The sequence below is a fragment of the Pipra filicauda genome, unplaced genomic scaffold (assembly GCF_003945595.2).
Source record: "Pipra filicauda isolate LSUMZ 115617 unplaced genomic scaffold, ASM394559v2 scaffold422_size665910_pilon, whole genome shotgun sequence".
NCBI lineage: Eukaryota > Metazoa > Chordata > Aves > Passeriformes > Pipridae > Pipra > Pipra filicauda.
Genome location: NW_024104557.1, coordinates 179,560 through 207,351, shown reverse-complemented (window position 1 = coordinate 207,351; position 27,792 = coordinate 179,560). Strand labels below are relative to the sequence as shown.

Here is a 27,792-nt window from a genome sequence, read left to right as displayed (position 1 = left end):
TGAAGTTGGGCATCTTCATTCACGTGTAGTCACCTAAGTAAGAGCTGAAGAGGATCCACCACCTCTTAAGCTCAGTTCAGATGCTTTTCAGAGCTCCTTTCACATAAACCAAACACCTTCTGAGAAGCACTAATTGAATTTCAGCACCTTTTTTTTTTCCTGTTGGCTGCTAAAGGCCTTCCCTGCCCGTTTTCCATCACTGTAAACCGAGGTGTGAACTTCATAAACCCTTGGCTGTGTTGGTGTAACCCTCGTGTGGCCTTTCTTGGCTTTGCTGAGGAACACAAGCAACAGCTGCCTTTGCTGTGCCCTCCTGGGAATTGTGTCACTGTGATGGTGCCAGACTTGCCATGAGAGTGAGGGGGGAAGTTCACATTCAAAGTGAGGTGGTCTCCACCCCCAGTACTGATGACTTGGTCCTCATTGCCCTGTCCTGCCTCTGTGACAGTGTAAAGCTTGATCCCAGGGTGTTCATTTTCAGAGGATCACAGAATCATTTAGGTTGGAAAAGTCCTCTGAGATCATCAAGTCCGACCCTTAACCCAGCACTGCCAAGGCCACCGCTGACCCCTGTCCCCAGGTGCCACATCCACAGGGATGGGGACTCTACCACTGCCCTGGACAGCTGTGCCAGGGCTGGACAACCCTTTCCAGGAAGAAATTTTCCCCAATATCCATCCTAAACCTCCCCTGGCACAACTTGAAGCCGTTCCCTCTCCTCCTGTCCCTTGTTCCCTGGGAGCAGAGTCCGACCCCCCCCGGCTCCCCCCTCCTGTCAGGGAGTTGCAGAGCCAGAAGGTCCCCCCTGAGCCTCCTTTTCTCCAGGATGAGCCCCCCCAGCTCCCTCAGCTGCTCCTGCTGCTCCAGCCCCTTCCCAGCTCCGTTCCCTTCCCTGGACACACTCCAGCCCCTCCATGTCTCTCCTGTCTGAGGGTCCCAGAAGTGCCCCCAGGGCTGGAGGTGCCTCAGCAGTGCCAGCACAGGGTGACAGTCACTGCCCTGGGGCTGGGACACACCAGGGCTGGCACAGACCAGGGGCCATTGGCCTTCTTGCCCACCTGGACTTACCTGGCTCACATTCAGCTAATGTTGCTGAGGTCCTTTTTCTCCAGGCAACTTTCCAGCAACTCTGGCCCCAGCCTGGAGCACTGCAGGGGGTTGTCAGACTTTGTGCAGTGTACGTAGGAAGAGCAAAAGGCCTGGAAGTGTCCAAGGCCGGTTTGGACGGGACTTGGAGCAACCTGGGATAGTGGAAGGTGTCCCTGCCCATGGCAGGGAGTGGGACTAGATGATCTTTAAAGTCCCTTCCACCCGCAAACCATTCTGTGGCTCTATGAAAACACGGGAATAGTGAGGACATGAAGTGGCCCTAAAAGCGGACGGCCCGAGGTGTGCGGGGTCCCTGTGCCCACCTGGGTGTGGGTGACGAGTGCTGGGCACAGGGGGGCAGCTGGGAGGGCCCCTCTGACTCCTGGTGTCGTTGCAGAGCCCCAGAGCATGCCACTGCTCGCCCGCTCCCCCAGCACCAACCGCAAGTACCCCCCCCTGCCCGTGGACAAGCTGGAGGAGGAGATCAACCGGCGCATGGCAGATGACAACAAGCTCTTTCGGGAGGAGTTCAACGTGAGTGCCTTTGCTTCTTGCCCTTCAGTCCCACAGGCTGTCCAGGATTTGGGCTTAGGATGCAGATGGTCAACCTCGTCCTGGTCCTCAGGGGTTTGTGTGCAAGGCCAGGTTGGACGGGCCTTGGAACAACCTGGGCTGGTGGGAGGTGTCCCTGCCCATGGCAGGGCATGGAACTGGATAAGCATTAAGGTCCCTTCCAATCCAAACCATTCTGTAATTCTAAGTAGTTCTTCTCGCTGGTGACCAGTGACAGGATCCAGGGAATGGCTGAAGTTGTGTCAAGGGAGGTTTAGGTTGGATCTCAGGAAAAGGTTGTTCCCCCAGAGGGTGGTTGGGCACTGAACAGGCTCCCCAGGGCAGTGGGCACAGCCCCAAGGCTGCCAGAGCTCAAGGAGCACTTGGACAATGCTCTCAGGGATTGTTGGGGAGTCTGGGCAGGGCCAGGGGTTGGACTGGATGATCCTTGTGGGTCCCTTTCAGCTCAGCATATTCTGTGAGGTGGGAGGACCAATTCTGTCCCTGAATCTGCAGTGAGGGTGGACAAACCACTCCCTTTCACACTCACTACAGAAAGTAGAGGATTTCTAGCAACCAGCACCACAGGGTTACCTTTTTTATGTTCAGGAATGGTTCTGGATGTCTTGGGGTCTTCCAGAGCTTACCTGCCTGCTGGTTACCTCCCAAGCTCTGCCTCTCTCCTCCCAATCCTCAAGGCTTAAATCCACAAAGAACCAAAACAAGAGCTATGACAGAGAAACAGGAATGACTCCATCTCATTTCAATGAGCTGTTAACCCTGAAACAGAGTGATGACAATGTGTATGACAAAGCTTGGCCTTCAGCTCTGAGTAATAATTAAGATATTGTGCTTATCACAGAGCATCTCTTCTGAGATGGCTCCAACCTCTTCTTGACGTTGCTGAGCTCTGAAGCTTATTGTGATGATAAACCTGTTTCCACTTGGCATTACAGAAATGGAATAAAATAGAAAAGGAAAGAATAGAATAGAATCATTAAGGTTGGTGGGAAAGCCCTCTGAGATCAAGTCCAACCGTTCCCCCAGCACTGCCAAGGCCACCACTGACCCATGTCCCCAAGTGCCACATCCACATGGCTTTTAAGTCCCTCCAGGGATGGGGACTCCAACACTGCCCTGGGCAGCTGTGCCAGAGCTGGACAACCCTTCCCATGAAAAAATTTTTCCAATATTCAGCTAAACCTCCCCTGGCACAACTTGAGACTGTTTTCTCTCCTCCTGTCCCTCGTTCCCTGGGAGCAGAGCCAGAAGGTCCCCCCTGAGCCTCCTTTTCTCCAGGTTGAGCCCCCCCAGCTCCCTCAGCCGCTCCTGCTGCTCCAGACCCGGGTCAAAGGCATGATATGGCCCTATGAGGATGATGAGAAGGTCAAAAAAAAAAAGCCACTGGACTTTGTCCAGCTGCTGCACAACTTGATCCCCTTCCTGGCTGCGCTTCGATGAAACCAAATAGGTGCAGTGAGTGCCCAGGGAGGGAGATTTTTTGGTTTATAAATACCTGATGGCCCTGAAGATTTCCGTTCCCAGGCTGTCAGCTGGATGGTGAACACCTCCAGAATGTTCTCTCTTCTTTGCTGTTCAAAGAAGATGTGAAATAACAGTGCTGGGGAAGCACCTCCTGTGCTCGAGCATGAAACCCTGGGACAGTGTCACTTGTCACCCCAGCACCCCCAACCAAAGGTCCCTGGTGCTTCTGGATGAAGAATAACCCCCTGCATGGGTGTGCCTTCCCATCACTGGGTGGGCTCGGGCGATGGGGGCTTAATCAGGTCACAATTAGCAGCACTGTTAATGAGGCAATCTCAGCAGGAGCCTCCGCTGGCAGAAATGAGCTCCTCGGTGCTCGCTGGTGGGTTTGGAGCTCGAGGCTTTGCTGCCACCTCGTGTTCATGGATCCAGAGAGCCAGAATCCCTCTTGTTTCCAAAGGGATTTGCTCTCTCTGGTCCAGCCCAGCTATTTAAATGGTCACTTTGAGCTCGGTGGGGAGGAGGAGCTGGTGCTGGAGTGGAGGTGAGGGGTATGGGTGGTGGGGACATATCCAGAGGGACAGGATGCTCAGATGTGACATGTGCCAGCACGTTGTGGTTCTTGCTGTGCTGTGAGATCACGGGGAACCCTTTTTTTCTGCCATTTCAGGCTCTCCCAGCGTGTCCCATACAGGCCACGTGTGAAGCTGCTTCCAAGGAGGAGAACAAGGAGAAGAACAGATACGTGAACATTTTGCCCTGTAGGTATCGGAGCTGGTTGGGTGGGGGGAAACACATCCAGTGCTCCTCCTGTTCCTGGTTTTGGGATGGACAGGGGCATGGTTGAGGTCATTTCACCTCCCAGGTGGGTGGCTGTGTCTGCTTTAGCTTTAGATACCTGGAAGGAGGAGCTCCGTGGAGCCATCAGCAGCCAGGAGGCCGTGGAGAGTGAAGTGGATGGGACAGCTCTTGCCTGGTGGCTTTGGGCAGTGGGCTGGCTCAGGGTGTCCTCAGGTGTGCACTCTGCAGAAGAAAAACTTCCTTTAGGCAAGGTCTAGCACCTCTCCAGGCTTGAGCAAGAAGAATTTGGGGGCACAAAGGTGTTTTTTCATGGGAGCCAGTGAGAGCAGCCGCTGCTCTGACACGTGGCTTTCTCACTGTGCCAGGTACCAGCTGCACGGAGGGGGTTGTTTTTAATGCTGGGTTTTAATTTTCCTCCAGATGATCATTCCAGGGTTCACCTGACTCCTGTTGAAGGGGTTCCTGACTCCGACTACATCAACGCCTCCTTCATTAATGTGAGTTTTGGGATGTGAAGGGGAAAATCCCCACTGGCTCTGCCCTGGTTGGTGGTGCCTGGTCCCACCACCAAGCCCTTTGGAAAGGGCTTGGGAACTACTCCTGCAGCAGCTGGGGAGTTGTGATTAGCAGCTGATGAATCAAAGAATCATCTAGGTTGGAAAAGCCCTCTGAGGTCATCAAGTCCAACATTCTCTAGCATTACCAAGGCCACCACTAACCCATGTCTCAAAATGCCACATCCACACAGCTTTTAAGTCCCTGAAAAGTGTGGCCAGTTACTTCCCAGTTTGCAGGGCTGGATGGGGGAAGGGGATGAAAAAGAAATCAAGGAATCCAGCTGAAATGGAAGCAACATTGCCCTGCTCTGCTCCCGGGAGGAGATGGGTCCTGTGTGGTTGTCACCGTGTGGCTCAAATCAGCTGGAAGGCTCACGTGAGAGACAGGGGCACATGAAGCAAAGCAAGACCCAAAAGAGCTTTTTCCTTTCCTTCCCAGTAAATAAAATCAATCCCCACGAGCTCAACAGCCTCCTCTCCCAGGGATTAGTGCTGATTTTCACACGATGCTCTGAATGCAGAGTCTGATCCTGGTGGAAGAGCTGTCAGGTAGCACTTCATTAGTGCCTTGTGCCAACGAGTGGGGTCATTCCTGCATCATGTGAGTGTGGGGAGTGTTCCTTTGGGAAAACTGCCCATTGCACAGGGATTTTCCATTATTTCTGCCCCACTGTCGGTGCTGCTTCCCCCTTGGAAGGCTGCAGCCCTTCTCTGCACGTGGAGGAATGAGCAGCAGAGCAGGTGCTGGTTCTGTTTGTTACTGATGTAGATGAATTTTATGACTCTTGTGTTGGACAAATATTCATTTCTCTTCCTTTTTCTCTTTTTCTCTGCAGGGGTACCAAGAGAAAAACAAGTTCATTGCTGCACAAGGTAAATTCCTGGTTATTCCTCTAGCCCTGGTGGGTGGCAGCTGGGCTGGGATCCCTCTGCTCAGTGAAGCTGTGCCACTCTAACCACAGCACATCATCTTGCCAAGCTCCTCTGGTCAAAAGGAGGCTTGGCTGGTCCCACAGTTTGTTCCCAAAATGGTTTTCCCAGCCAAAGATCAGTGCTGGATGTGCTGGGAGAGGAAGAGAAGTCTTAACCTGTGCCATACCCATTGCTGGAGAGTGTCAAAGCATTTCTGCCCTGAACCTTGTCCTTCCACCCCAGCCCACCATGCAGGTGATGTGACCTCTGGAAATACTGCCAGGGAGCTGCTTAGTTCAGTTCCCCAAATCATAGAATCATGGAATGGTTTGGGCTGGAAGGGACTTTAAAGATCATCTCCTTCCAACCCCTGCCATGGGCAGGGACACCTCCCACTAGACCAGGTTGCTCCAAGCCCCATCCAACCTGGCCTTGAACAGTTCCAGGGATGGGGCAGAGAGAAATGTCCCTGTGGTCTTCAGAAGTCCAAACATATCCCTAAAACCAAGATTCCCACTCACAGGGAGGTTCCTGTCAACAGCAGGGTGCTACCTGCCCAGGGGAGTGTTTTGTATTTCCACTCTTGACTGGCCAGTGGGTCCGAGCATTCATTACCAGCCAGTTTCCCTGGCTCTTCCTGGAGGGGGAAGGCTGGATCAGGTCCACCAGCACTTCCAGGCTCAGGTTAAGCTTTGGCTTTGCTGTTCCCTTGCCTCACCCTTAGCCTCAGGCTTGGCAAGGGAGTCCAGGCTGAGTTAGCTCCATGTCTGGCAGGCAGCAGGGAACTATCCCTGTGCCACACTGAAATGGGATCCCATGGTTAAAGGCCAAGATCCCAGGGCAGGATTTCTGTGGACTCTGAGACGGCCACAATTTCCCTGGGTGACCTTGGGCAAGTCATTTCCATGTTCTGTTTGTCTGATTTCCCCTTCTCCAGCTAAAAATGGAATTCCTGCTCTTAAAACTTATCCAAAAATCCCATCTATTGTGTGATAGGATTATTCCTTGGGTCAGGCATGTCCAGACATCAAAGCACCTCCTGTGCTGGCATCTCTTGGCAAAAAATGTGATGGATCATCCACGCTGTGTGACCTCACACACTGGGTTTTGGTCCCCAATCGTGGGGAGTTGATCCCAGAGACAACATTTCATTTTGCCTTCCCTTCAGGACCAAAGGAAGAGACAGTGAACGATTTTTGGAGGATGATTTGGGAGCAAAACACAGCGACAATTGTCATGGTGACCAACCTGAAAGAGAGGAAAGAGGTGAGTGCCAGAGGGCTCTATGGGCTGGAATCTCGTGCCTGTGGGCGTGTCCTGGAGACATTCCCAGGCTTGTGAGGGTCCAGAGCTCACCTGCACCTGTTTTCTCTCCCCACAGTGTAAGTGTGCCCAGTACTGGCCGGATCAGGGCTGCTGGACATACGGGAACATCCGAGTGTCCGTGGAGGACGTGACTGTCCTGGTGGATTACACCGTGCGGAAGTTCTGCATCCAACAGGTGCCAGGGCTCATCTCCCATCCCACCCCACCCCTCCCCTCTCCACGCTGGGCATCCCAAAGGTGCTGCCATGCTCCTCCAAGGTGCTGTGAGATTAAGAGCTGGGGTGAAAAGATCCCCACCATTCACTTTTAACCAGAGTATTAAGAATTTATTCCTCTTAAACACCTGGGAGCCCATTCCCAGTGTGGCTGGTACTGAGAACAGGGAAAAGCTGATGGATGCCAAGGCTGAAATTCCATCCTGTCATACAAGTGTTGGTTCCTGCTCTCACCCACGGACGCTTAATGCCTGCAAATAATCAGATTTGTCCCACAAGCCAAGACAAAATCCAGCTCTGTGTGCTTGGGTTTGATTGCTTTCCCATCTGTCACCACATTTCCTTGTCCTCCAAGGAGACTCTGGGTGGTTTGGTCGCTCTGTTTGTTTTCCTGCTGTTCTCAGAGGCAGGCAAGGAAGAGCTGGTGCCTGAACACCTGTCTGGACCCTGAGTGTGACTCTCCTGAGCCTCATCCTTCATTCCAGCAGTCTGGACACGGCTGGTTTCCTCCTCTGCCTTAAATACAAGGATCCTGTGGGCAAAGGAGTGGGAAAGGATGGAGCAACAGCTTCTGTTTGAGCTTGTTGGGAATGAAATGTGGCAGCTGCTGCCAGGTTGGAGCTGCAGCCAGGGCCAGGCTGGCATCTTGCACCCCTCAGATGTGGGATGTGGTGCTGGGTGATTAAAATGTCACATTTTCAGAGACTAATCCGTCCCAGAGCCTGAGTCAGAGACTGATCCCAGTCCTTTCAGCTGTGGACGCTGCTTCTTAAGCCATCCAGCTCCATCTCAGGGCTTTAACTTCCTGTCTGCCCTTGATTTTGGGGGAAGAAAGGGAACCTGGGGGTTTATCATTAACCTGGGTACCCGTTTCCCCTCAGGTCGGGGACGTCACGAACAAGAAGCCCCAGCGCCTGGTGACTCAGTTCCACTTCACCAGCTGGCCCGACTTCGGGGTGCCCTTCACCCCCATCGGGATGCTGAAATTCCTGAAGAAGGTGAAGACCTGCAATCCCCAGTATGCAGGAGCCATAGTGGTGCACTGCAGGTGAGTCGGGCTCACAGCTGACCTCGGTCGCCTGGAAAGCACTTCCTGTTTAAAAGGAATTTTTGTGTTCAGTCAGGACTTTTTTATTATCTTTATTCAACTTTCCCATGTTAAATGGGGATGTTCCCCATGGAAACATTCAAAAAATGCATGTGAATGGAAGGAAATTCTTGGGATCAGTGATGTTGTTGTGGTGCAGCTCATCTTGAGGGGTCATTTGGGTTGGCTGGATGCTGAGTGAGCCAAGCTGAGCACCAGTGCTGGGCACTGGTGGCATCTCCCTTGGCTCTGCAGGCACAAGAGGACAGCACCCCTTGTTAGGAGAAGGCAGTACTGAGCTGACACCATGCCTGGAGCAAGGATTGTGGTCTTAGGCCTCATATGGAGTGGTTTCAGCAAGCCTGGGGGAGCCACAGAGGCTTCCACATTTCAATAGGGGGAAGCCCCACAGTTAAAGGCCAAGATGGTTATATTTACAACCTCCCAAGTCCATCTTTCATTCTTTCTTGTGAGGCAGCTGACACAAGGGCTGCCTCTTTCCACAGCGTCTGCTGGCCTCATTCTTATTCTCCTTAATGGCTGAGTTCCCATTAAGAGCCAAAGCCTCCCCATGGGCTCATCTTCATGTAGAAGTGGACGGAGCATCAGGCAGCTGGTAGGAACAGGCAGCCTATTAGGACTCTGGACCTTAGAGATTGTCTCATTCCACCCCTCTGCCATGGGCAGGGACACCTTCCACTAGCCCAGGTTGCTCCAAGCCCCGTCCAACCTGGCCTTGGACACTTCCAGGGATCCAGGGGCAGCCATAGCTCCTCTGATCAACCTGTGCCAGGGCCTCACCACCCTAAAGTCCAGCTCTCTTGGAGCTCCTTTAGACACTGGAAGGGGCTCTAAGGTCTCCCCTGAGCCTTCTCTTCTCCAGGCTAACACCCCCAGCTCTCCCAGCCTGTCACACACTCCGTTGCGGTCACTGGAGAAGCTGCCAAACCCGGAGTGCAGTGAACACCAGGACCTCTCCCATCTCCCAGACAGACACTGAGGTGTTTGCTCAGGGCTGGAGAGTGTCTGGCTCACTCCTGACTGCCCTCCAAGGGCCCCCAGGCCCGCTGCCCTGACGGGCTGTCCCTTGCCTTGCAGTGCCGGGGTGGGACGCACGGGCACTTTCATCGTCATCGATGCCATGCTGGACATGATGCACGCGGAGAGGAAGGTGGATGTTTACGGCTTCGTGAGCCGGATCCGGGCTCAGCGCTGCCAGATGGTACAGACAGACGTAAGTGTGGGGCTACCACTCCTCCTGGGCTCTGCTCTGGGGTTGGATTTCCATCACGCAGCCAAAGCCCGCGTGAGGGTTGAGCATCGTCCCTCGTTTTTGGTGGGTGTTGTGTCAAGTGAGCCCTTTACTGGTCCTGCCCTTTTTAATCCCCTTCCCAGAATCATGGAATCATTTAGGTTGGAAGGGTCCTTAAGGCCATTGAGTCCAACCATTCCCCCAGCACTGCCAAGGCCACCACTGACCCATGTCCCCAAGTGCCACATCCACACAGCTTTTAAATCCCTCCAGGGATGGGGACTCCAACACTGCCCTGGGCAGCTGTGCCAGGGCTGGACAATGCTTTCCATGAAGACATTTTCCCCAGTATCCAACCTAAACCTCCCCTTGCACAACTTGAGGCCATTTCCTCTCCTCCTGTCCGTTGTTCCCTGGGAGCAGAGCCTGACACCTCCCTGGCTCCACCCTCCTGTCAGGGAGTTGTGGAGAGCAAGAAGGTCTCCCCTGCCCCCCTGAGCTTCCTTTTCTCCAGACTTGGATAACATTTGGGGTCTCTTTAGCTTTGCCTGGTGCAGCAAATAAGGTCCCAGTCCCCATTTAGTGGCAGGAAGATTGTCCCTTACTTTCCTAGGGTCTCAGGGGGGCACCAGCTGCCCAGAGAGCACGGGGGGGGTAGTGGGGTGATGGGATTGCAAGATGTGCACGGGCACCAGGATGTGCTCCCTGGGCATGGAACAGGGGCTGACAGCTTCTCCCTGCAACCCTTGCAGATGCAGTATGTGTTTATATACCAAGCACTTCTGGAGCACTATCTCTACGGTGACACAGAGCTGGAGGTGACCTCCTTAGAGATCCACCTCCAGAAGATCTACAACAAAGTGCCAGGGACCAGCAGCAATGGGCTGGAAGAGGAGTTTAAGGTGAGTGTGGCTGTTGTCCTGATGGGAGCCGGTGGGATGGTGCTGGGCTACAGGGACCAGCACGTGTTTGCCTGGCTCTGGGTGGCTCTGAAACCTGCCTCTGCTCTGCTCCTTCCCCTGCAGAAGCTCACTTCAATCAAAATCCAGAACGACAAGATGAGAACGGGCAACTTGCCAGCAAACATGAAGAAGAACAGGGTGCTTCAGATAATTCCATGTAAGGCTGGTTTGTCTGCGTGTCCGGTGGGTGTGGGGACAGGAGTCAGGCTGGAGAAACGGGGCAACAGGGACCTCATGATGTTCCTCAAGGAAAAGTGCCAAGTCCTGCCCCCAGGGAGGAGCAACCCCAGGCACCAGTTTGTGCTGGGGCCACCCCGCTGGGAAGGAGCTCGGCAGGAAAGGACCTGGGGGTCCTGGTGGACACCAACCTGACCCTGAGCCAGCAACGAGCCCTTGTGACAAAGGACAGTGGTGTCCTGGGCTGTGAGAGACACAGCAGGGCCAGCAGGTCGAGGGAGGGGGGTCCTGTCCCTCTGCCCAGCATTAGTGAGGCCACACCTGAAGCACTGGGTCCATTTCTGGCTCTCCAGTACCAGAGGGACAGGGACAGACTGGAGAGAGCCCAGGGAAGGCACTGGAGCACCTCTGCTGTGAGGAAAGGCTGAGGGAGCTGGGACAGCTCAACCTGGAGAAGAGAAGGCTCCGGGGGTCTCATCAAAGTCCATCAACACCTGCAGGGAGGGTGCAGAGAGGACGGAGCCAGGCTCTTCCCAGTGGTGCCCAGTGACAGGACAAGGGACAACAGGCACACACTGAGACACAGGAGGGTCCCTCTGAACATCAGGGAGCACGTTTTGACTGTGAGAATGACCAAGCACTGGCACAGGTTGCCCAGGGAGGTTGAGGAGTCTCCATCCTTGGAGATACCCAAGATTTGTATGGACAGATGGGCAACCGGCTGTGTGTGGCCCTGCCAGCTGGTTTCTGCTGCCAAGGCTTTCTGCCTCGAGGGGAAGGGAGTCCCAAAGCTGAGCAGGTCCTTCTGGAGTGCTCAGCATCCCCTTCTCCTTCCCCAAACCAGGGCATGGCAGAGGGTGGAGCTGACTGTCCTTGTCCCAGTCAGGTGCTGTAAGCACAGGGCTCCCCTTCTCTTATCTCTGTCTCCCACTTAGCCCTCGGTGACTTGTCAGCTAAAGGTTGAGAGTTGTGATTTGAAGGAGTTCCCAAAATCTCAGATCATTTTGTTCTCTTTCAGATGAGTTCAACCGAGTAATCATTCCAGTGAAGAGAGGTGAAGAGAACACAGACTACGTAAACGCTTCCTTCATTGACGTGAGTCTTCTTTACTCCCCTCTCCATCTTCTCCTAGTGGAAACTTCACCTCAGGCTGATTCCTGGGGGAAGGATTTGTCCCAAACACTCCTTCTCTGAGTTTCGTAAGGCTCCTTCCACTTGACTTTGCTTTTGTGTTACTGGATGGTGCTGGTTTCTGTCTCCAAGAAACCCCTCAGTATTCCCAGCTCCTCGTGTCCCACGGCTGGTGGGAGCAGAGAGCTGGAGCCTGAGCAGAGCCTCCAAGTCCTGGGCTCACTTCTGCACCTCTGGGTTCTGCTGATGGCTGTGGAGAAGTGTATCCACGCACGTATCCATGGAAATGATACAGCACTGGTCATTTGGTCAGAAAACATCCGCTAGATTAGGTAATGGAGCAATACACGATCCCAAAACCCTTGAGGAGAACCAGGTCAATCCCATTATACCTGTCTGGGTGATGGAAGGAGGGGAGGCAAGGAGGTTAAGTGCTTTCCTCACTCTGGGAAGGAGGTAAGTGATTGCACATCCTTTTCTCCTGAGCAATCCTGGAGGCTCCAGGGAGACATCTCGGATGAATATTTATCTTCATGCAGTGCTGGCCAAGTGACAGACCCTGCTCTTTCCCAGCCCAATTTCTACTTTCATCTCCTAATGGCAGGGGTTTTTTTTTCTCCCAAAAGGCAATCACTGCCGTGGGTTGATCCACTAAAACCAGTTTATTCCCAGTTCTAACATCCCCAATTAATTGCTCCCTGAAATCTCCTCTGCTGTGTCCCTGCGGGTGGCTCTGGCTGCGGGAGCAGCTGCCTTGTTGTGCCTCCAGAGCAGAAAGCTTCCAAAACACATAAGCAATTTTGGTTGAGGATTCAATTTCCTGCCTCTGCTGAACTTTGCTTCAATGACAAACTCCAAATGACGAAGCATCTTTAGTCACAGTCTGCAGTGAGGGCACCAGGGGAACATCGGAGGGGATTGGAAACAGAAACACTTTGTGGCTGTGGAAGAGCCAGAGTCACCCAGACTTCCTGCTGGTTTCCATAGGTCATAGAACGGTTTGGGTTGGAAGGGACCTTAAAGATCATCTAGTTCCTTTTAGTTTTGCTTACTTCTTCCAAAAATTCCCCAGTAAAAATCATACCTGAATACCTGGAGCTTAGGCAAGGCACTCAGAGTTTGCAACATTGCTTAGGCTTGCTGGAAACCCAAATCATTCTTCCCTGAATGGATAAAGTAGGGCATGTGTAGGGGATATGATCCTCCCTCAGCTTGGCAACCCAATCATGTCCAAAAGCATTCCTCCTGCTGCTCCTGGCATCCAGGTGCTTCCAGTTCAGCACTAACCCTGTTCCCGAATTTCAGGGTTATCGCCAGAAGGATTCCTACATCGCCAGCCAAGGGCCACTGCAGCACACGATAGAGGACTTCTGGAGGATGATCTGGGAGTGGAAATCCTGCTCCATAGTGATGCTAACAGAGCTGGAGGAGAGAGGCCAGGTAAGCTCCCGGGAACAGCTGCATCAAACACCAGCAAAATAAAGAAGTGGCAGGGGGTTGGAACGAGATGGTCTTTAAGGTCCCTTCCAACCCAAACCAGTCTGTGATTCTGGGAGTCTGGGATCCCACCTGGTTTTAGGCAGCTGCAGGCCCCAGAAGACTCCTCTATCCAATCCCTTTGGAAAAATATGGGGTGCTCACCCTGTCTTCCCCCTGTGATGCTTCCTCAGGAGAAGTGTGCCCAGTACTGGCCGTCTGACGGCTCCGTGTCCTACGGAGACATCACTGTGGAGCTGAAGAAAGAGGAGGAGTGTGAGAGCTACACGGTGCGGGACCTGCTGGTGACAAACACCAGGGTGAGAGTCTGGATTCTGTCCTGGGGAGCTCTGGGTGCTCCTGAGTTTGGCTGCCATGAGCCCTTGCTGGCGTTTCTTCCGCTCCATCATCACCCCGTCATCCCAAAGGGGTGATGACACCCCTGAGAGTTCCTATCCTGCCCTCTGCCCTGCTGCCACCCAGCAGCCCTCACCCTCCTCCACCTCGTCCCTCTTCCCACCTGGACCCGGCCTCCCTCCTGCTCCCCATTCCCCACACCTGCCCTGCTCCGTGCCACGGGAATGCCACCCCTCCGCCAGCAGCTTTCCCACATGGATGGTTTTCCCAAATCCCCGAGCTGGTGGGTTCCTTGGTGCAGATCTCCCACCAACTGTGCCTGACCTCGAGCTGTGCTCTCTCACCAGGAAAACAAGAGCCGGCAGATCCGGCAGTTCCATTTCCACGGCTGGCCAGAAGTCGGGATCCCCGGGGACGGGAAGGGGATGATCAACATCATTGCGGCGGTGCAGAAGCAGCAGCAGCAGTCTGGCAACCACCCCATCACTGTGCACTGCAGGTAAAGTGCTGGAGCAGCTTGGACACCCCTCCAAAGGGACCAGGAGCTTGGGAGATGGTCAGAGCCCCAAAGCACGTCCTGGATATACTGGGAGAGGCTGGGGCAGCACCGTTGGCTCCGCCAGTTCTCCGGCGCTTCCCCTACGGATTGTGCCCTGAGCAAAGCCAACAGGGTCAGGACAGGCGTTTTCCTTCACCTTCTGGTTTCTCTTCCCCAGTGCTGGAGCAGGAAGAACGGGCACCTTCTGTGCGCTGAGCACTGTCCTGGAGAGAGTGAAGGCAGAGGCGATCCTGGACGTCTTTCAGACAGTGAAGAGTTTAAGACTACAGAGGCCACACATGGTGCAGACACTGGTAAGGGCCTCCTGCCACATCAAAACCTCAGCAAGGGTGGGCTGGGGGCTCAGTGTTGAGCAGAAACCTCCCTGGTTCAAGGTTTTCCCTCTCCATGAGGGAAGTTGTGGATTCCCCATCCCTGGAAGTGTCCAAGGCCAGGTCCCACGGGGCTCTGAGCAACCTGGTCTAGTGGGAGGGTGTCCCTGCCCATGGCAGGGAGTTGGAGATGGTCTTTAAGGTCCCTTCCAATGCAATCCATTCTAGGATTCCATGATTCTATGGAGATGTGCCAGGAGGTGTCTGCCCTTCCTCTTGTTAAGGCATCTGGAAGATGATGCTGAAGGCATCAAGCGCCTTTTGAGCACTAAGAGGAGCTGTAGGAGCCTCGTTGGAGACCCCCCTAACCACAGTCCCATATTTACGGGCTCCAGGAACCTGGAACACTGTCCTGGAGTGGCTGTGGCACAGGCTTGGGCACACAGGGAGGGTTGGAGCAGGCAGGGCTGGATGAGGTCTTGCCAGAGGGGTTTGCAAGGATGATCAGGGATGTAGGAAAAAACTCTTTTGGGGTCAAAATAGGACTTGAGAGAGGAAGCAGAAAGCAGAGAGTTTCTTTTGCTGTTGGCACCTCAGCAAGGAGGGTGGGTTTGGGGGTCACAAAGGAGGTGGGAACCTCACGGGTGGGAATCCAGCTGAGGACACCTGGCCATGCATGGTCCCAGCTTGCCAAAGAGCACGAACCATCAAATGATGTCTGAGGTGTGGATTTTCCTGGCCTAACACCGTTCTCTCCCCGAATCCCACAGGAACAGTACGAATTCTGCTACAAGGTGGTGCAGGAATACATCGACGCCTTCTCAGACTACGCCAACTTCAAGTGAAGAGAAAAAAAAAACAAAAACCAGGAACAAAAATCCACACACAACCCCAAACAAATGACAGAAGAGTTGCCTTCTTTAATATTTTGTAATATTCTGTTTGTTAATATACCCCTCCCCCCAAAAAAAAAACCACAAACAAAAAACCTATGTGTATATATCTTAACTGTTTTAGAGGTTGGTACCATAAGCTTCATATTAGCTGGAGATTTTATATGTAGCAAAGTGTTAGTGCAGATACTGTTGGCTCCTTTTTTTCCAATGTTTTATTGGGGAATTAAATAGCGTGATGTTTGGATTAATATTGTCACACCATCTCTCTTCTGGAGAGTTGATACAGGCTGTTATTTTGTTTGTAAATCTTTTTTTTTTTTTTTTTCTTGAGGGAGTAAAGCCTTTTTTTAAAAAAAAAAAAAAAAGAAAAAGAAGAAAAAGATATCCTGGATCTCATCTGAAAACAAAACCCAAACCCCCACAACCCCACCAGCACAAGCTTTTCCAAACCTGCAGGGAAATGGTTTCACATTTTTCTGCTGGTCAGCTCTTAAGAAAAAAAAATAAGGAGAAAAAAAAAGAAAAAAAGCTTATTCTGTGTGTGTGTATATATATAAATATCCTTATTTTTGTATGAAAAGCCAAAAAGTTTCCTCCTTCAGGGTCAGGCCACAATGTGCTGCTGGTTTGGAAACTAACAGCCACAGTAGTACCCAAATGTTGGGATTTCAACCCAAAAAAAAAGCAAACGCCAGAAAAACAAAAGAATTTTTGCTCCTTGAAGGAAAGGCCTGTGAGTTTGGGGCCAGATTTTAGACCAGGGATTGGGGCTGGAATGGGACCAGGTGAGCTCCATCCCCAGGTGCTGGAGGGGCTGTCAGATTATTTCTCCTGGCATCCCAAGAGATTATGGAAACTTGGAATGGTTTGGGTGTGGGTTGGAAGGGACCTTAAAGACCATCCAGTTCCAGCCCTCTGCCATGGGCAGGGACACCTTCCACTAGCCCAGGTTGCTCCAAGCCCTGTCCAACCTGGCCTTGGACACTTCCAGGGATGGGGCAGCCGCAGCTTCTCTGGGAAACCTGTGCCAGGGCCTCACAGTCAAAAATTTTCCTAATATCCAGTATAAACCTGCCCTCTTTCAAGAAGAGTCCAGAGAGTCAAGAAAAGTCCTGAGGACTAGGGGTGCAGCACTTCTATATTAAAAAACCAGGTTAATTTGAGGTTATTTTTTTGTGTTATAAAGGGGTGTCTGGGGAAACACCTTCCTTTTTTTTCCTCCTGCAGTCAGGGGCACCGTGCCCAGGTTAGCTGGGGGAGCTCCATCCCCTTTGCAGGCACTGGGAGAAATGGTTTGGAGTGGAAGCTTCCCCTCAAGGATATGGCTGGACTCCCAAAACAGTGACAGGGAGCACAGGGTGGGTGGCAGGGCCCAGGAATGGTGACAGCCTTGCCCCGGGATGCCCCAGGACTCAGGGGAAATGCGGTTGAAATGTAGGAAAACATGGGAAAAAAACAGCCCATGAGCCAGAGTATCCAAGTTTTCCAGCTTTTCCATCCAGGCAGGGTTCACAGGGGGAGTTGGTGGAGGCACACAGGCAGGGGGACCCCTCCAGCAATCAAAAATACCCCCAGCAACCCAAAACACGCCCCAGAACTTGCCCTGCTCCATCACCTCGTACCCCCTCATGAACCCCAGTTTCATCCCATTGCTGATCAACTCCAGCTCCTGAATTTGGGAGACTTTGGGCCAAAGCTGCCAGTGACACTCAGAAATAAATGTGGTGACCCCAAAAGAAAAGAGGTCCCTCCTGGGAGAAGGGGGCTGCACTCATCCTCCCTGCATGCTCCACACAGGGACCACCCCAACAAGCCCTTCCATCCCGCTACCCAGTGGATTCTGGCTGCTTCCTGCTGCTAGTAATGAGGTTTTCCCCCTTTTTTTTTCCTTCATTTTTAAGATCTCTGGATGGATAGGGCAAATTTTGGGGTCTGGGGAGCTGCCTTGACCTTTCGCCACAGCATCTGCTCTGGCCCCATCCTGCATCCAACTGCAAATAGCAGAGACATGAGCAGCTGTCAGAGATAATCCAGGGCCAGATCCTGCCTAAATCCCCTTCCTGGGCTCCATGGCATCCTTGGAACTGGGAGCATTGGGCTGCATGGCCATTGCCAGAATCCAGCCTGGATTTGGGGGTGATGAGCCTGAAATGGGGGGACAACTGGGGAAATTGGGGCTGGGATGGGGGAAACTGATGCACAGAGGATTTACTCCCCTCCCTTCTCCAAGAGCATCCTGGGGGCAGCAAAGGAACCATCCGGGCTGGATCCACCCCTTTCCCATCGGGAAATGAGCCCATTCTGGGGGGACCCCACCCTGAGTGATGAGCTGCACCGGGGAGCAGTGTTCAGACCTCTCCAAAAAAGGGGTGTCAGGTGCTGTCCTGCAGGGCCAGGGGGGGTTGGGAAGGAGGAGGTGTTGGACACTGGCACGGGGAGGACGACGCCATCCCATGGTCCCCGGGGGAGCAGTGGCCGGGCCGACGTCACTGTCACCGAGCCCTTCAAATAGCGGTGCCTGCCTGGGCAGCCACTGCTCCGGCCACCGGTCACCACTCCAGCCACTGGTCACTACTCCGGCCACCGGTCACTACTCCAGCCACCGGCACCTGCCCAGCCAGGTGAGGCTGCCCCGGCCCTGGGAGGGGGGTTCACCCCGGGGTGGGTGGTCCTGCTCACCCCGAATCAGACCCCAATAGCAACCATGGGGGGGTGGGTGTCCATGCTGGACCCGAATCCCAGCAGCACCACGGGGTGCCAAGCCCCCCTGGCTTCTCCAGCCCCAAAGAGCACCCATGGGGGCTCATTCCCTCTGGATCTCCATCCCCACACCCACCCCAGGGAGCACCCATGGGTGCTCATTCCCTCCGGATTTCCATCCCAAACCCAGTCCAAAAAGATGTTGGATCATCCCCTCTGATCTCCATCCCAAGACACGTCCATGGGTGCTCACCCTTTCCACATCTCTACCCCCAAACCCACCCCAGGCAGCACCCGTGGATGCTCATCCCCTTTGGATCTCCATCCCAAACCCACCCCAAAGAGATGCTGGGCCATCCTTTCCATTCTTCCATCCAAACCCCCCCCCCCCGAAGTGCTCACCCCCTCCTCCCACACAACCCCTGGGGTTCCCATCTTTGCAGGACCCAAACCACCCCATGGGGGCTCATCCCTCCACCCCTTCCAAGCCCCCTCGCCCTCCGCAGCCCTCCGGGGTGCCCCCGGGGTGGGTGCCGGTGGCACAGGGCCCCCTGTGCCCCCGCAGCCCCCCGGCCATGGCTCCCCGCGGGTCGCTGCTGCTGCTGGCGCTGCTGGTGCTGAGCTGTGCCCTGCCCCGCGCCCCCGCCCAGCACTGGTCCCACGGCTGGTACCCGGGGGGCAAGCGGGACCTCCGGATCCCCCCGAACCTCCAGGTAGGGTGTGTCTCCCGGTTCATCCCCCTCCAAGTCATTTCCTATCGCATGGGGGTGATTTCCGCCCCTCCAAAGGTGATCCTGTGTCACCCTGCCCTGGAGTCACCACGCTGCCCAAGGTTTGTAACCCCCCCCGGGGTAAAACCCCCCGCTCCTGGGTTTACACTCCCCCAGGATTATCCTCCCTGGATTATTCCCCCTCACAACTACGCCCCTCTCCCACGATTATCTCCTCTCCGAGTTCCTGGATTTATCCCCCCTGCAGTCACCTCTCCCACCCAATTATCTCCTCTAGGGTTTACATCCCCTTCTCGCCTCGGATTTACACTCCCTCCCCCCAAGGATTTATCCCACTCCCCATAATATCCCCCCTGGGGCTTCACTTCCCCAAATCATTTTTCCCCCATTATCCCCCCCTCTGATTATCCCCCTCCCACAATTATCTCTCCCCCCAAATTGCCCCCCCTCGCACTATCCTCCACCCCCAGATTACACCTCTCCGTGTGTTCCCTCTCCTCCGGAATTATCATCCCGGGGGGGGTGGTGGTGTATAATTCCCCCTTTCCCAATTATCCCTCCCCCAAAATTAACCCCCTCCGGGTTATCTCCCCCATAGAGCTACCCCCTCCCATATTATCCCCCCCGGGTTACACTTCCCCAAATCATCCTCCCTCTCCTCGGATTATCCTTCCTGGGTTACACTTCCCCAGGTTATCCCCCCTGGATTATTCCTCCCTGGGATTATCGCCCCCCCTCCCCATTATCTCCTCCCCCCGAATTACCCTCCCACGTTACCCCCTCGCAGATTATCCACCCTGGATTTCCCCCCCCCGGGATTAACCACCCCCGGGGGTGATGCCCCCTTTTTCCCCTCATCCCGGAGGTCCCCTCTCTCCCCTTCCCACGGTCGCTCTCCCGCAGGTCCCGGCCCCTCTTGGGCGCTGCCGCCCTCCTCCGTGTCCCCCCCGTCGGGAGGATCTGCTGCCGGTGAGTGGGGCCGGGGCTCGGGGGCTCGGGGGGACCGGGGGGTCCCCGGGACCGGGACTGACCGATCCCCCTCCCGCAGGGGCCCGCGCTGCTCCCCTGACCGGACCCACCGACCCACGCGGGAGCGAGCTGGGACCCCCCCGCGGGGAATAAAGGGGCTGGGGGGAGTTGTGCGGAGTGATGGTGCTCGGGGGACAGTGTTTGGTGTGGCGGTGTGATGGGGGGACAAGTGTGCGTGGGGTGGGATGTGTCCCGTGGGGGCTGTCGTGTCCCGTGGGGGCTGTGTCTCCCGTGGGGGATGTGTCCCATGAAGGGACGGGTGTGCGATGAGAGGGGGTTGTCTCTCGTGGGGGGGGGGTGTCTGTGTGCCGTGGGGATAACGAGTGTCCCGTGGGAGATGTCGTGTCCCGTGGGGATGCTCCGTCATGGGGAGGTGCCGCATCCCCACGCGGGGAATTCATGTCCCGTGAGGGGCCGTGTCTCGTGGGTGGGTGGGTGCAATAAGAGAGGGTTGGGTCTCTTGGGAGGGCTGTGTCCCGTGGGGTGCCGTGTCCCACGGGAGGTGTTCCTTTCCCGTGGGTGCCCGTGTCCCACAGGTGTCCCTGTCCCCTGGGGGGGGGGTGTCTGCGTCCTGGGGGAGTGGGGTCTGTGTTCCCCGGGGGTGGCCGTGTCCAGTCAGGATCACCACCCCCTACGGGGGTCTCTGTGTCCCGTGGGGTGGGTACATATCCCGCGGGGGTGTCCTTGTCGCTCGGGTATCCATGTCCAGTGTGGGGGCGCCCGTGTCCCCCCGGTATCTGTGTCCCACGGGGGAGTCGGTGTCCCGTGGGGGTGTCCCTGCTCCACGCGTGTCCCTGTGCCGTGGAGGTCCCTGTCCCACGGGTGTCCCACGTATATGTCCATGTCCCCCGCGTATCTCTGTCCCACGGAGGGTGTCAGTGTCCCGTGGGGTGTCCGTGCTCCACGAGTGTCATATCCCACAGGTATGTGTCCCGTGGGGGTGTCGGTCCCCATGGGGATTTCACTGCTCCACGCGTGTCCCTGTGCCGTGGAGGTCCCTGTCCCACGGGTGTCATGTCCCATGTATGTCCATGTCCCCTGCGTATCTCTGTCCCATGTAAGGTGTCTGTGTCCCATGGGGATTTCCCTGCTCCGCCGGTGTCCCTATCCCGTGGATGCCCATGTCCCTCGGGTGTCATGTCCCGTGGGTGCCCGTGGGTACCCATATCCCCTGTGGAGGTGTCCCTGTCCCGTGAGGGTCCGTGTCCCGCAGGTATCCATTCCCCGTCCCGTGAGGGTCCGTGTCCCGCGGGTATCCATTCCCCGTCCCGTGAGGGTCCGTGTCCCGCGGGTATCCATTCCCTGTCCCGTGAGGGCCCGTGTCCGTGTGTCCCGCGGGTATCCATTCCCTGTCCCGTGAGGGTCCGTGTCCCGCGGGTATCCATTCCCTGTCCCGTGAGGGCCCGTGTCCGTGTGTCCCCCCCTCCCCGCACTCCATTTCCCGCCAGGCCCCGCTCCCTCCGTCCCGCCCTTCCCGGGCCGTCACTGCCGCTGTGTCCCCGCCATGCTGCGGGCGCTCAGCCGCTGCCGACCGGGCTCCGTCCCGGTCCCGGTGCCGGTCCTGCCGCTGGGACCCGGACCGGGACCGGGACTGGGACACGGCCCCTGCCCCGGGCTGTGCCCCGGGTGGTCCCCGCGGGTGGTGCCGGCGCGGGGCCGCAAGAGCCGCCACGACCCCCCGGCCAAGTCCAAGGCAGGGCGGCTGAAGCTGCCGCCGCCCGTGGACCCCGAGGAGCTGCTGGTGGTGCTGGAGCGGTACCGGCAGCACCGCCTGGTGCTCGGAGCTCTCCGGTACCGGGGGTCGGGGTGCTGGGGGCGATGGGGGCAGGGGGGTGGGCGTGGGGTGGTGGGGCAGGGCGGAGTTGGGGGGCTGGATGTGGTTCTGGGTATGGGTAGGGGGCTGATGTGGGGGGTCTGGATGTGGTTCTGGGTATGGGCAGGGGGCTGATGTGGGGGGTCTGGATGTGGTTCTGGTATGGGCAGGGGGGTGATGTGGGGCCCGGGAGGGTTTGGAGGAGCTAGGTATGGGGCTGGGTATGAGGCAGGGACCTGGGTATGGGGCTGGGGGGCTGGGGAAGGATTGGAGGGGCTGGATGTGGCTCTGAGTATGGGACTGGGGATGGGGCAGGGGGCTGGGACTGGGGGGCTGATGTGAGGCAGGGGAAGGCTTGGGGGGCTGGCTGTGGCTCTGGGTGTGGGGCTGGTTATGAGGCTATGGGGCTGCTGTGGGGCAAGGGAGGGCTTGGGGAGGCTGGATTTGGGTCTGGGTAAGGGACTGGGGATGGGGCAGGGGGGTGGTCATAGGGTTTTAGGATAGGGAAAGGTTTGGGCTGGGGGTGGGACAGGGGGCTGTGTATGGGGCTGGGGGGCTGATGTGGGGCTGGGGAAAGTTTGAGGGGGCTGCATGTGACTTTGGGTGTGGGGCTGCTATGGGACAAGGTAGGGTTTGGGAGGCTGGCTGTGGCTCTGGGTAAGGCATAGGGTATGGGGCAGGGGGCTGGTTATGGGGTTGTAGGATAGGGGAAAGTTTGGGGGCTGTGGCTGTGGCTCTGGGTATGGAGCTGGTGTGGATCAGGGGCCTGGTGATGGGGCTGAACGCTGAGTATAGGGCTGTGGGGTTTCTGTGGGAGGTTGGAGAGCTGGATTTGGGGCAGGGGGCTGGGTATGGGACATCTGTAGGGTTGAAGAGCTGACTGGACAGTGGGACTGGCTGTAAGGGCAGGGGACTGGGCAGGGGGATATGGAGTTGCTTTGGGGCAGGGCAGGGCTGGGAGTCTGGCTGTGGCCCTGGGTATGGGGCAGGGAGCTGGATATGGGGCTCGGGGGTTGTTGTGGGGCAGGGGAGGGTTGGGATTGTGGCCATTTGGAGCTGCTGTGAGGCAGAGGGCAGGTTGTGGGGCAGGAGTGGGTTGGGGGATCTGGGCTACTTTGGAACAGAGGCAAATAGACTCAGGATACTCTGGGGTAGGAAAAGGACGTGGTAGTGGGACTGGGACCAGTATAGGGCAGGAGAGAGTCAGGGTGGTGGGACTGGGACCGCTGTGGGACAGGGAAGGGTCAGAGTGGTGGGACTGGGACCGCTGTGGGACAAGGTGATGGGGCTGGCTCTGCTGTGGAAACCCTCAGTGCTCCCAGCCGCGGGCAGGGGCTCAGCGCCCTCCCCTCCTCCCTGCAGGGCCGAGTTCAGGGCCGAGGTGCTGCAGAAGAAGCGGGAGGAGCGTCTGGGCGGGGAGAACTCCGCGGAGCTGCTGGAGGAGCACCGACGCCTGATGGCCTGGAATGACGAGGAGAACGCCCGGCAGCGGGCACGAAGGTCAGCGGGATCCACTGCCCTGCATGGCTTTGGCTTCTGCTTGTGCAGATCTAAACTCAGTTAGAGCCAGGCTTAATTTTTATGAAGACCCTTGACCTAAATCTTGACCTTTTTTAATAAATCTGCCATCGCAGCGTTTCCTGCGCCTCTTGAGGCTGAGGGGCAAGTTAAGGGGCTCTGGGCAGCTTCCTGCTCTCCTGAGGGTGGGAGTGTCACCTCGTTCATCAGGTTTTTTGTTTTCCTTTCTGTCTGGCAGAGAGGAGAGACTCAGGAAAGAAGCAGAGGAAGAGAAGAGGAGGAAGTTGGAGGTCGCGGAGAAGCAGGCCAGGAAAATGGAGGCTTTCATGAAGGAGAAGGAGCAGGAGGTTCTCCAGCTGCAGGTAAGAGCAGCTGGTGCCTCCTGGGGGACAAGCTGCCAGCAGCCCCTGCGAGGGATTTGCTGGCAGCCCGTGGGAGCCATGTGGAAGCCGTGGGCTTGTTTTCCAGAGATCTTTCACTTGGGAGAGTGTGTAGCTGGTAGCAAGGTGTTGGCGCCTTCCAGGGGTGCTGACAGCGCGTGGATGGGAGAGAGGCCGAGCGAGAGCTCTGGGAACGGGGCGGAATAATCCCTAGGGATAATCCTGAGGGGGTATAATGCTTGTCCTTGGTTCAGGAGGAAGCCAAAAGCTTCATCACCCCCGAGAACCTGGACGCGCGGATCGAGGAGTGCCTGGACAACCCGCGCAACTACAACTTCGCCATCGACAAGGACGGGCGGGTCGTCAAGCGCACGGTGCTGTCGTAGCAGCCCCAGCATGGGGCTCCTGGCCTGCTTTTGTGCCCAGAGCCTCCTCCCCAGAAGACCTGGAGTTCTTTTTTTTAAATGTATAAATTGACCACGGAAGTGGTGGAGAAAGGCTGCGGGGTCTGGCTGTGCTGCTTCCGAAGGGCGAACGCCGGCGGGAAGGGGGGTGAGGGGGAAACTGGGGCTTGTTGGAGGCTCCAGCTCCCTGGCTCAGCCCTGTGTGGCTGTTGCTGTGCCTGTGATTCCACCTCCCACGTGTTTGGATCCCTCCTGCCTTCACACACAGCGTGTGGGGAGAGAAGCAGGAGCAGTCAGGAGGCAGATCTTGGCTCTCAGCTCCATGCTGTCAGCCCCTCTGGATGCTTCCGAAGGGAAATGAGGGCTGAATGGATTTTTAGAGAACACTGGCCCTCCTCTTTTTTTGTTGTTGGGTGAAAGAATTAATTATTCCTCCTGATTTCTGCTGGGCTGGAGGGACCTGTCATCCCTGGTCACGCTTTGAACCCTCCTTTGCACATCCCTTGGTGTGGCTGAATGAGAAAATATGTCTGGATGATCTGGAATTTTTGGTGTCTCCTTATTCCCCACCTTCAGCCTTATTTTACTCATCACCTGGGGTTGAAGACGTGGATCAAACTGTAATGACTCTGGGTGTTCTGGGTTGTTGGGGTCTTGTAGACTCTCAGCTTTGCCCTAAAACTTTTTAGGTTCAGCCAGAGCCCAGACTGACTGACCACAGGTCCCTCTGCCCTCCCTTCCTCAGATAATTGATGTGAAATCCTCGCTTTTTACCTCCACTTTTCCTAAAAATGTCTTTTTCTCTCCTCATGAGCCCGCACCTAAACCAGGCAAGAACAGAAAAGCCACAGACTTCTTTTAGGGTTGTTTTTCTGTACAAGTTTTATTTCTAGTTAAGCTCATCACTCCAGGCTTAGTCACAGCTCTCAGCTCATCTGTTCCCAGCCCGAGGCCAGGCTGGGACAGCGGGATGGATACGGGATCCTGCAGGTTCTGTCCTGGATGGGCTACACAAACAGCATCTCCTGGTCGCAGGATGAGTCAGTCCCACAGCCCTCTGTGAGGGGAGAGAGGGGGGAGTGTGGTGGGAAACCAGACCCCCCAAAACAGTCCTCACAGATCCGTGAAGTGGCCCCCAGAAACCCCCCAAAACAGTCCCCAGAGACACCCCAAACTCTCCCCCCTGAAACAGCCCCCAGGGACCCCCCAAACCAGCACTCAGAGATCCTTGAAACAGCCCTTGGAGACCCCCCAAACCAGTGCCCAGAATTCCCTGAAACAGCCCTTGGGGACCCCCCAAACCAGTGCCCAGGGACCCCGTGGTTCTGGGGTTTAATGATCTCATGCTCCCACCATGTGCCCTGGCGTTTCCTGGGATTGGTAGTGGGATCTCTGGTAGTTTAATTTAGGGAGGAGGTTGGGATTTTTGGAAAACTCATGAAAGCAGGAAGGGCCATGGGTTGCTGTACCCCGCAGGAGTGCTGCCATGCCCCATGGGAATCCCGCACTTCCTCAGCCCCCAAAATTAGGTTGCTGTCTGCTTCCCTCCTGCCCCAAAACCTCCCTGAAGGGTCTGATATCCCTTCCCTGGGATCAGAATAAAATCTGCCCGGAGCAGGGTGGCCCTGGCTTTTAGGGGCGATGAACTGACACATAGATGGGACCAAGACAATCCCCTTGGGCATCATCCCCTCTCCCACTGTCCTGTATAACCCTGAATTCCCTCCCAGGTGTGCGAGGACCCCGTGACAGGAATCCCGGGAGTTCCCAGGACTCACCGGTGCTGCAGCAGATGCCGGGGGCGGCGCAGCTCCCGCCGCTGCCGCAGGGTTTGTGTCCCGACTCGCAGGGGGTGGGCAGGAAGTTTTCCTCCTGGCAGCGCAGGGTCTCGGAGGTGCCGAGGTAACAGCCCAGCTCCTCCCCGCAGCAGATGTTGGGCCCGAAGCAGTGGCCCTTGTTCCGGGGGCCGCAGGGCAGGCACTGCTCGGGGGAGAGGGGAGGGGGAAGAAGGTTGCGAAGAAGGGAAGGATGGGGTTAGGGATGCTCCAAACCCGCCAGGACCTACCTTCCTGATTTCCATGTCCATGACGGCGCGTTTGCCCCCGATGGGGCAGTTCTGGATGTAGCAAGCGGAGGAGAGAGCCAGGAGCCCCAGGAGGCAGAGGGCCAGAGCCTTGCAGGACATGATGGCGGCGGGACGGGGAGAGTTTTTTGGATGCTCATCCCAACCACTGCCCGTGTATTTATAGTCCCCGCTCCTACTTAGGGATTCTGGGCACCGGCGTCACCCGTGCTCCTTAAAAACCACAAGGCATTGCTTCCCACACCGGAGGGCTCGGTTAATAGCCAGAGGTCAAGGACGTGAGGGCAAGGCCAAGGTGTTGGTTTGCTCCTCGGTGACGGCTCCGACGGCCGCAGGGGGAACGTGCGGAGGCTGCCGATGGAGTTTGGGGCTCAGGGCCCTTCCCTGCCAGCCCTGCTGAGCTGTGGCATGTCCCTCCATGTCCTATTGGGAGCCCCTCTGGCATGGGGAGGGTAGGAATGAAGGAAGGCAGCTGCAGGTGGGATGTGTCCACTCAGGAGTAGGGTGAGAGGGGCATGTGCTTCCCTTGGCTTCAAATCCCTTCAGGTGGGTAAAAAGCGAACCCATATCCTCCTCTGGGATCATCCACAAGATGTGGGGTGGGAAATGCCCTTGTTGGTCCTGTCCACCCACCCCTGCCTGGCCTTTGGGGGATGCTCAGCACTGGGCTCATCCCGCTCTGGGACGATGGTGACACCCAGCCCATCCTCACCCACCCAACAGCACCACAGCCACTTGAAAACACCAGACCTCCTGGGCAAAGACCTGAAATCCCAAACTTCCCCATTGTTTCTCCCTGGAGCTGCGCATGGGGATGGGATGTGTTGCCCTGAACCACACCATCAGCACACGAAGGCTTCCCGAGGATGAGACTGAGGACTGACGCAACCACCCAGGGTCCTGCTCGCCCCAGCCCCTCACCTTTGTTATCCCAATTAGGAGCTTTCCCAGCTTGAATAAATCTCCCTGCTGTGGACAACACTTTCTGTCCATCAAGATCATTACCCTGCACTGGCTTAATTTGGAATTAGGCAGCCCAGAGCCCGACAGCTGTGACCTTTTCCCATCCCTCTGGCTTTGCTTCCAAATCCGCCACTTAGCGCGTCCGGCGCGAGGGCGGCCAGGTCCCCATCACCCGCCCGGGGTCAGTCCTGCTCCCTGGGGACAAGCCAGGCACTGGGATCCATGTTAATGGGTTGGAAATGGGGCTCAGCACCTGCCGTGTGCTGTCCCAGCAGCTCAGCTCCAGCTGCGGCATGAGGTGGAGGGGGGGAATTGCCATCCTGGAGCTCCTACGGCTGCTCGGGGGGTTCCCAGACCCCCACAAGATGTGTACTGGGAAGACAAGTGGGGAAAAAACCCACCAATTATCAGCCCTTGGTGCTTTCGGGGACTCAACACCCTGATTTTGAGGCTTCCATCAGCTGGAGTATCATCCTGGCTCAGCCACATGTCCCCGGTGCTTCAGGAATGTTGGGGTTCACATCCCGCATCTGGGAACAGTCTGAGTGCCAGGGCAGGGCTGAACAGCCTAATTCCTTCATCTCAGCATGAAGGTCCATGCTGGTGTGGCCCCTTTTCCAATGATTTTGGGGTGATTTGGGGTTGCCCACATCCCCAGGACTGGGATGAGGTGCTGGCTGTAGGGAGCAGGGGCTGGATCAATCCTGCACCCCCTGCACGGTGCTGGGAGCTGGCAGGATGGATCCCGCCGGTGTCAGGGAGCTCCACCTCCTCAGAGGTGCCACCTCCCCCGGGGACGCTATAAAGGACCAGCTGTCCCCTGTGCTCTGGTCAGTCCCAGCCAGGAGAGAGCTCGGAGCAGGGACCCCACTGGGTAAGAGACCTGGGAGAGAGTGGGGAGGGGGTTGGGATAACAGTACCCCAAATCTGAGGGGGTGACAGTGGGATAACAGGGAGACTGATCCTGCCTGTCGGTGTCCAGAGGGGACCAGTTTGGTGAGCGATGGTGGGGAAAGATGTCACCAG

At 56.3% G+C, this 27,792-nt stretch overlaps 4 protein-coding genes across 5 annotated transcripts in view; 3 read left to right on the top strand and 1 right to left on the bottom strand.

The window, feature by feature from the left end:
- PTPRA (protein tyrosine phosphatase receptor type A) overlaps positions 1 to 15,393 on the top strand; it is a 117,862-nt gene extending 102,469 nt beyond the window's left edge. For both annotated transcript variants that reach the window (XM_027712659.2, XM_039385611.1), the window contains 16 exons: positions 1,487 to 1,623; positions 3,797 to 3,887; positions 4,348 to 4,424; positions 5,321 to 5,357; positions 6,565 to 6,662; positions 6,778 to 6,897; positions 7,819 to 7,985; positions 9,123 to 9,258; positions 10,029 to 10,178; positions 10,302 to 10,395; positions 11,434 to 11,510; positions 12,852 to 12,986; positions 13,217 to 13,342; positions 13,727 to 13,878; positions 14,096 to 14,231; positions 15,020 to 15,393. In XM_027712659.2, the coding sequence (XP_027568460.1) occupies positions 1,487 to 1,623; positions 3,797 to 3,887; positions 4,348 to 4,424; positions 5,321 to 5,357; positions 6,565 to 6,662; positions 6,778 to 6,897; positions 7,819 to 7,985; positions 9,123 to 9,258; positions 10,029 to 10,178; positions 10,302 to 10,395; positions 11,434 to 11,510; positions 12,852 to 12,986; positions 13,217 to 13,342; positions 13,727 to 13,878; positions 14,096 to 14,231; positions 15,020 to 15,094 (1,808 nt within the window). In that variant the 3' untranslated portion in view covers positions 15,095 to 15,393. The remainder of the gene's footprint in view (positions 1 to 1,486; positions 1,624 to 3,796; positions 3,888 to 4,347; positions 4,425 to 5,320; positions 5,358 to 6,564; positions 6,663 to 6,777; positions 6,898 to 7,818; positions 7,986 to 9,122; positions 9,259 to 10,028; positions 10,179 to 10,301; positions 10,396 to 11,433; positions 11,511 to 12,851; positions 12,987 to 13,216; positions 13,343 to 13,726; positions 13,879 to 14,095; positions 14,232 to 15,019) is intronic.
- Positions 15,394 to 17,674: 2,281 nt separating this feature from the next.
- Positions 17,675 to 19,723, top strand: LOC113983512 (progonadoliberin-2). Its single transcript, XM_027712694.2, has 4 exons — positions 17,675 to 17,766; positions 18,411 to 18,558; positions 19,480 to 19,545; positions 19,625 to 19,723. Exons 2-4 carry the CDS (start codon positions 18,421 to 18,423, stop codon positions 19,643 to 19,645), a joined length of 225 nt encoding a protein of 74 aa, XP_027568495.2. The 5' UTR covers positions 17,675 to 17,766; positions 18,411 to 18,420; the 3' UTR covers positions 19,646 to 19,723.
- A 576-nt stretch (positions 19,724 to 20,299) lies between these two features.
- Positions 20,300 to 24,265, top strand: MRPS26 (mitochondrial ribosomal protein S26). Its single transcript, XM_027712692.2, has 5 exons — positions 20,300 to 20,528; positions 21,054 to 21,396; positions 22,781 to 22,918; positions 23,175 to 23,298; positions 23,571 to 24,265. The coding sequence occupies exons 1-5, from the start codon at positions 20,441 to 20,443 to the stop codon at positions 23,700 to 23,702; spliced, it is 825 nt and encodes a 274-aa protein (XP_027568493.2). The 5' UTR covers positions 20,300 to 20,440; the 3' UTR covers positions 23,703 to 24,265.
- Positions 24,266 to 24,576: 311 nt separating this feature from the next.
- Positions 24,577 to 25,944, bottom strand: LOC113983511 (neurophysin 1-like). Its single transcript, XM_027712693.2, has 3 exons — positions 25,786 to 25,944; positions 25,499 to 25,700; positions 24,577 to 24,777 (listed from the first exon to the last, which is right to left on the bottom strand). Exons 1-3 carry the CDS (start codon positions 25,903 to 25,905, stop codon positions 24,728 to 24,730), a joined length of 372 nt encoding a protein of 123 aa, XP_027568494.1. The 5' UTR covers positions 25,906 to 25,944; the 3' UTR covers positions 24,577 to 24,727.
- Between the last annotated feature and the right edge of the window lie 1,848 nt (positions 25,945 to 27,792).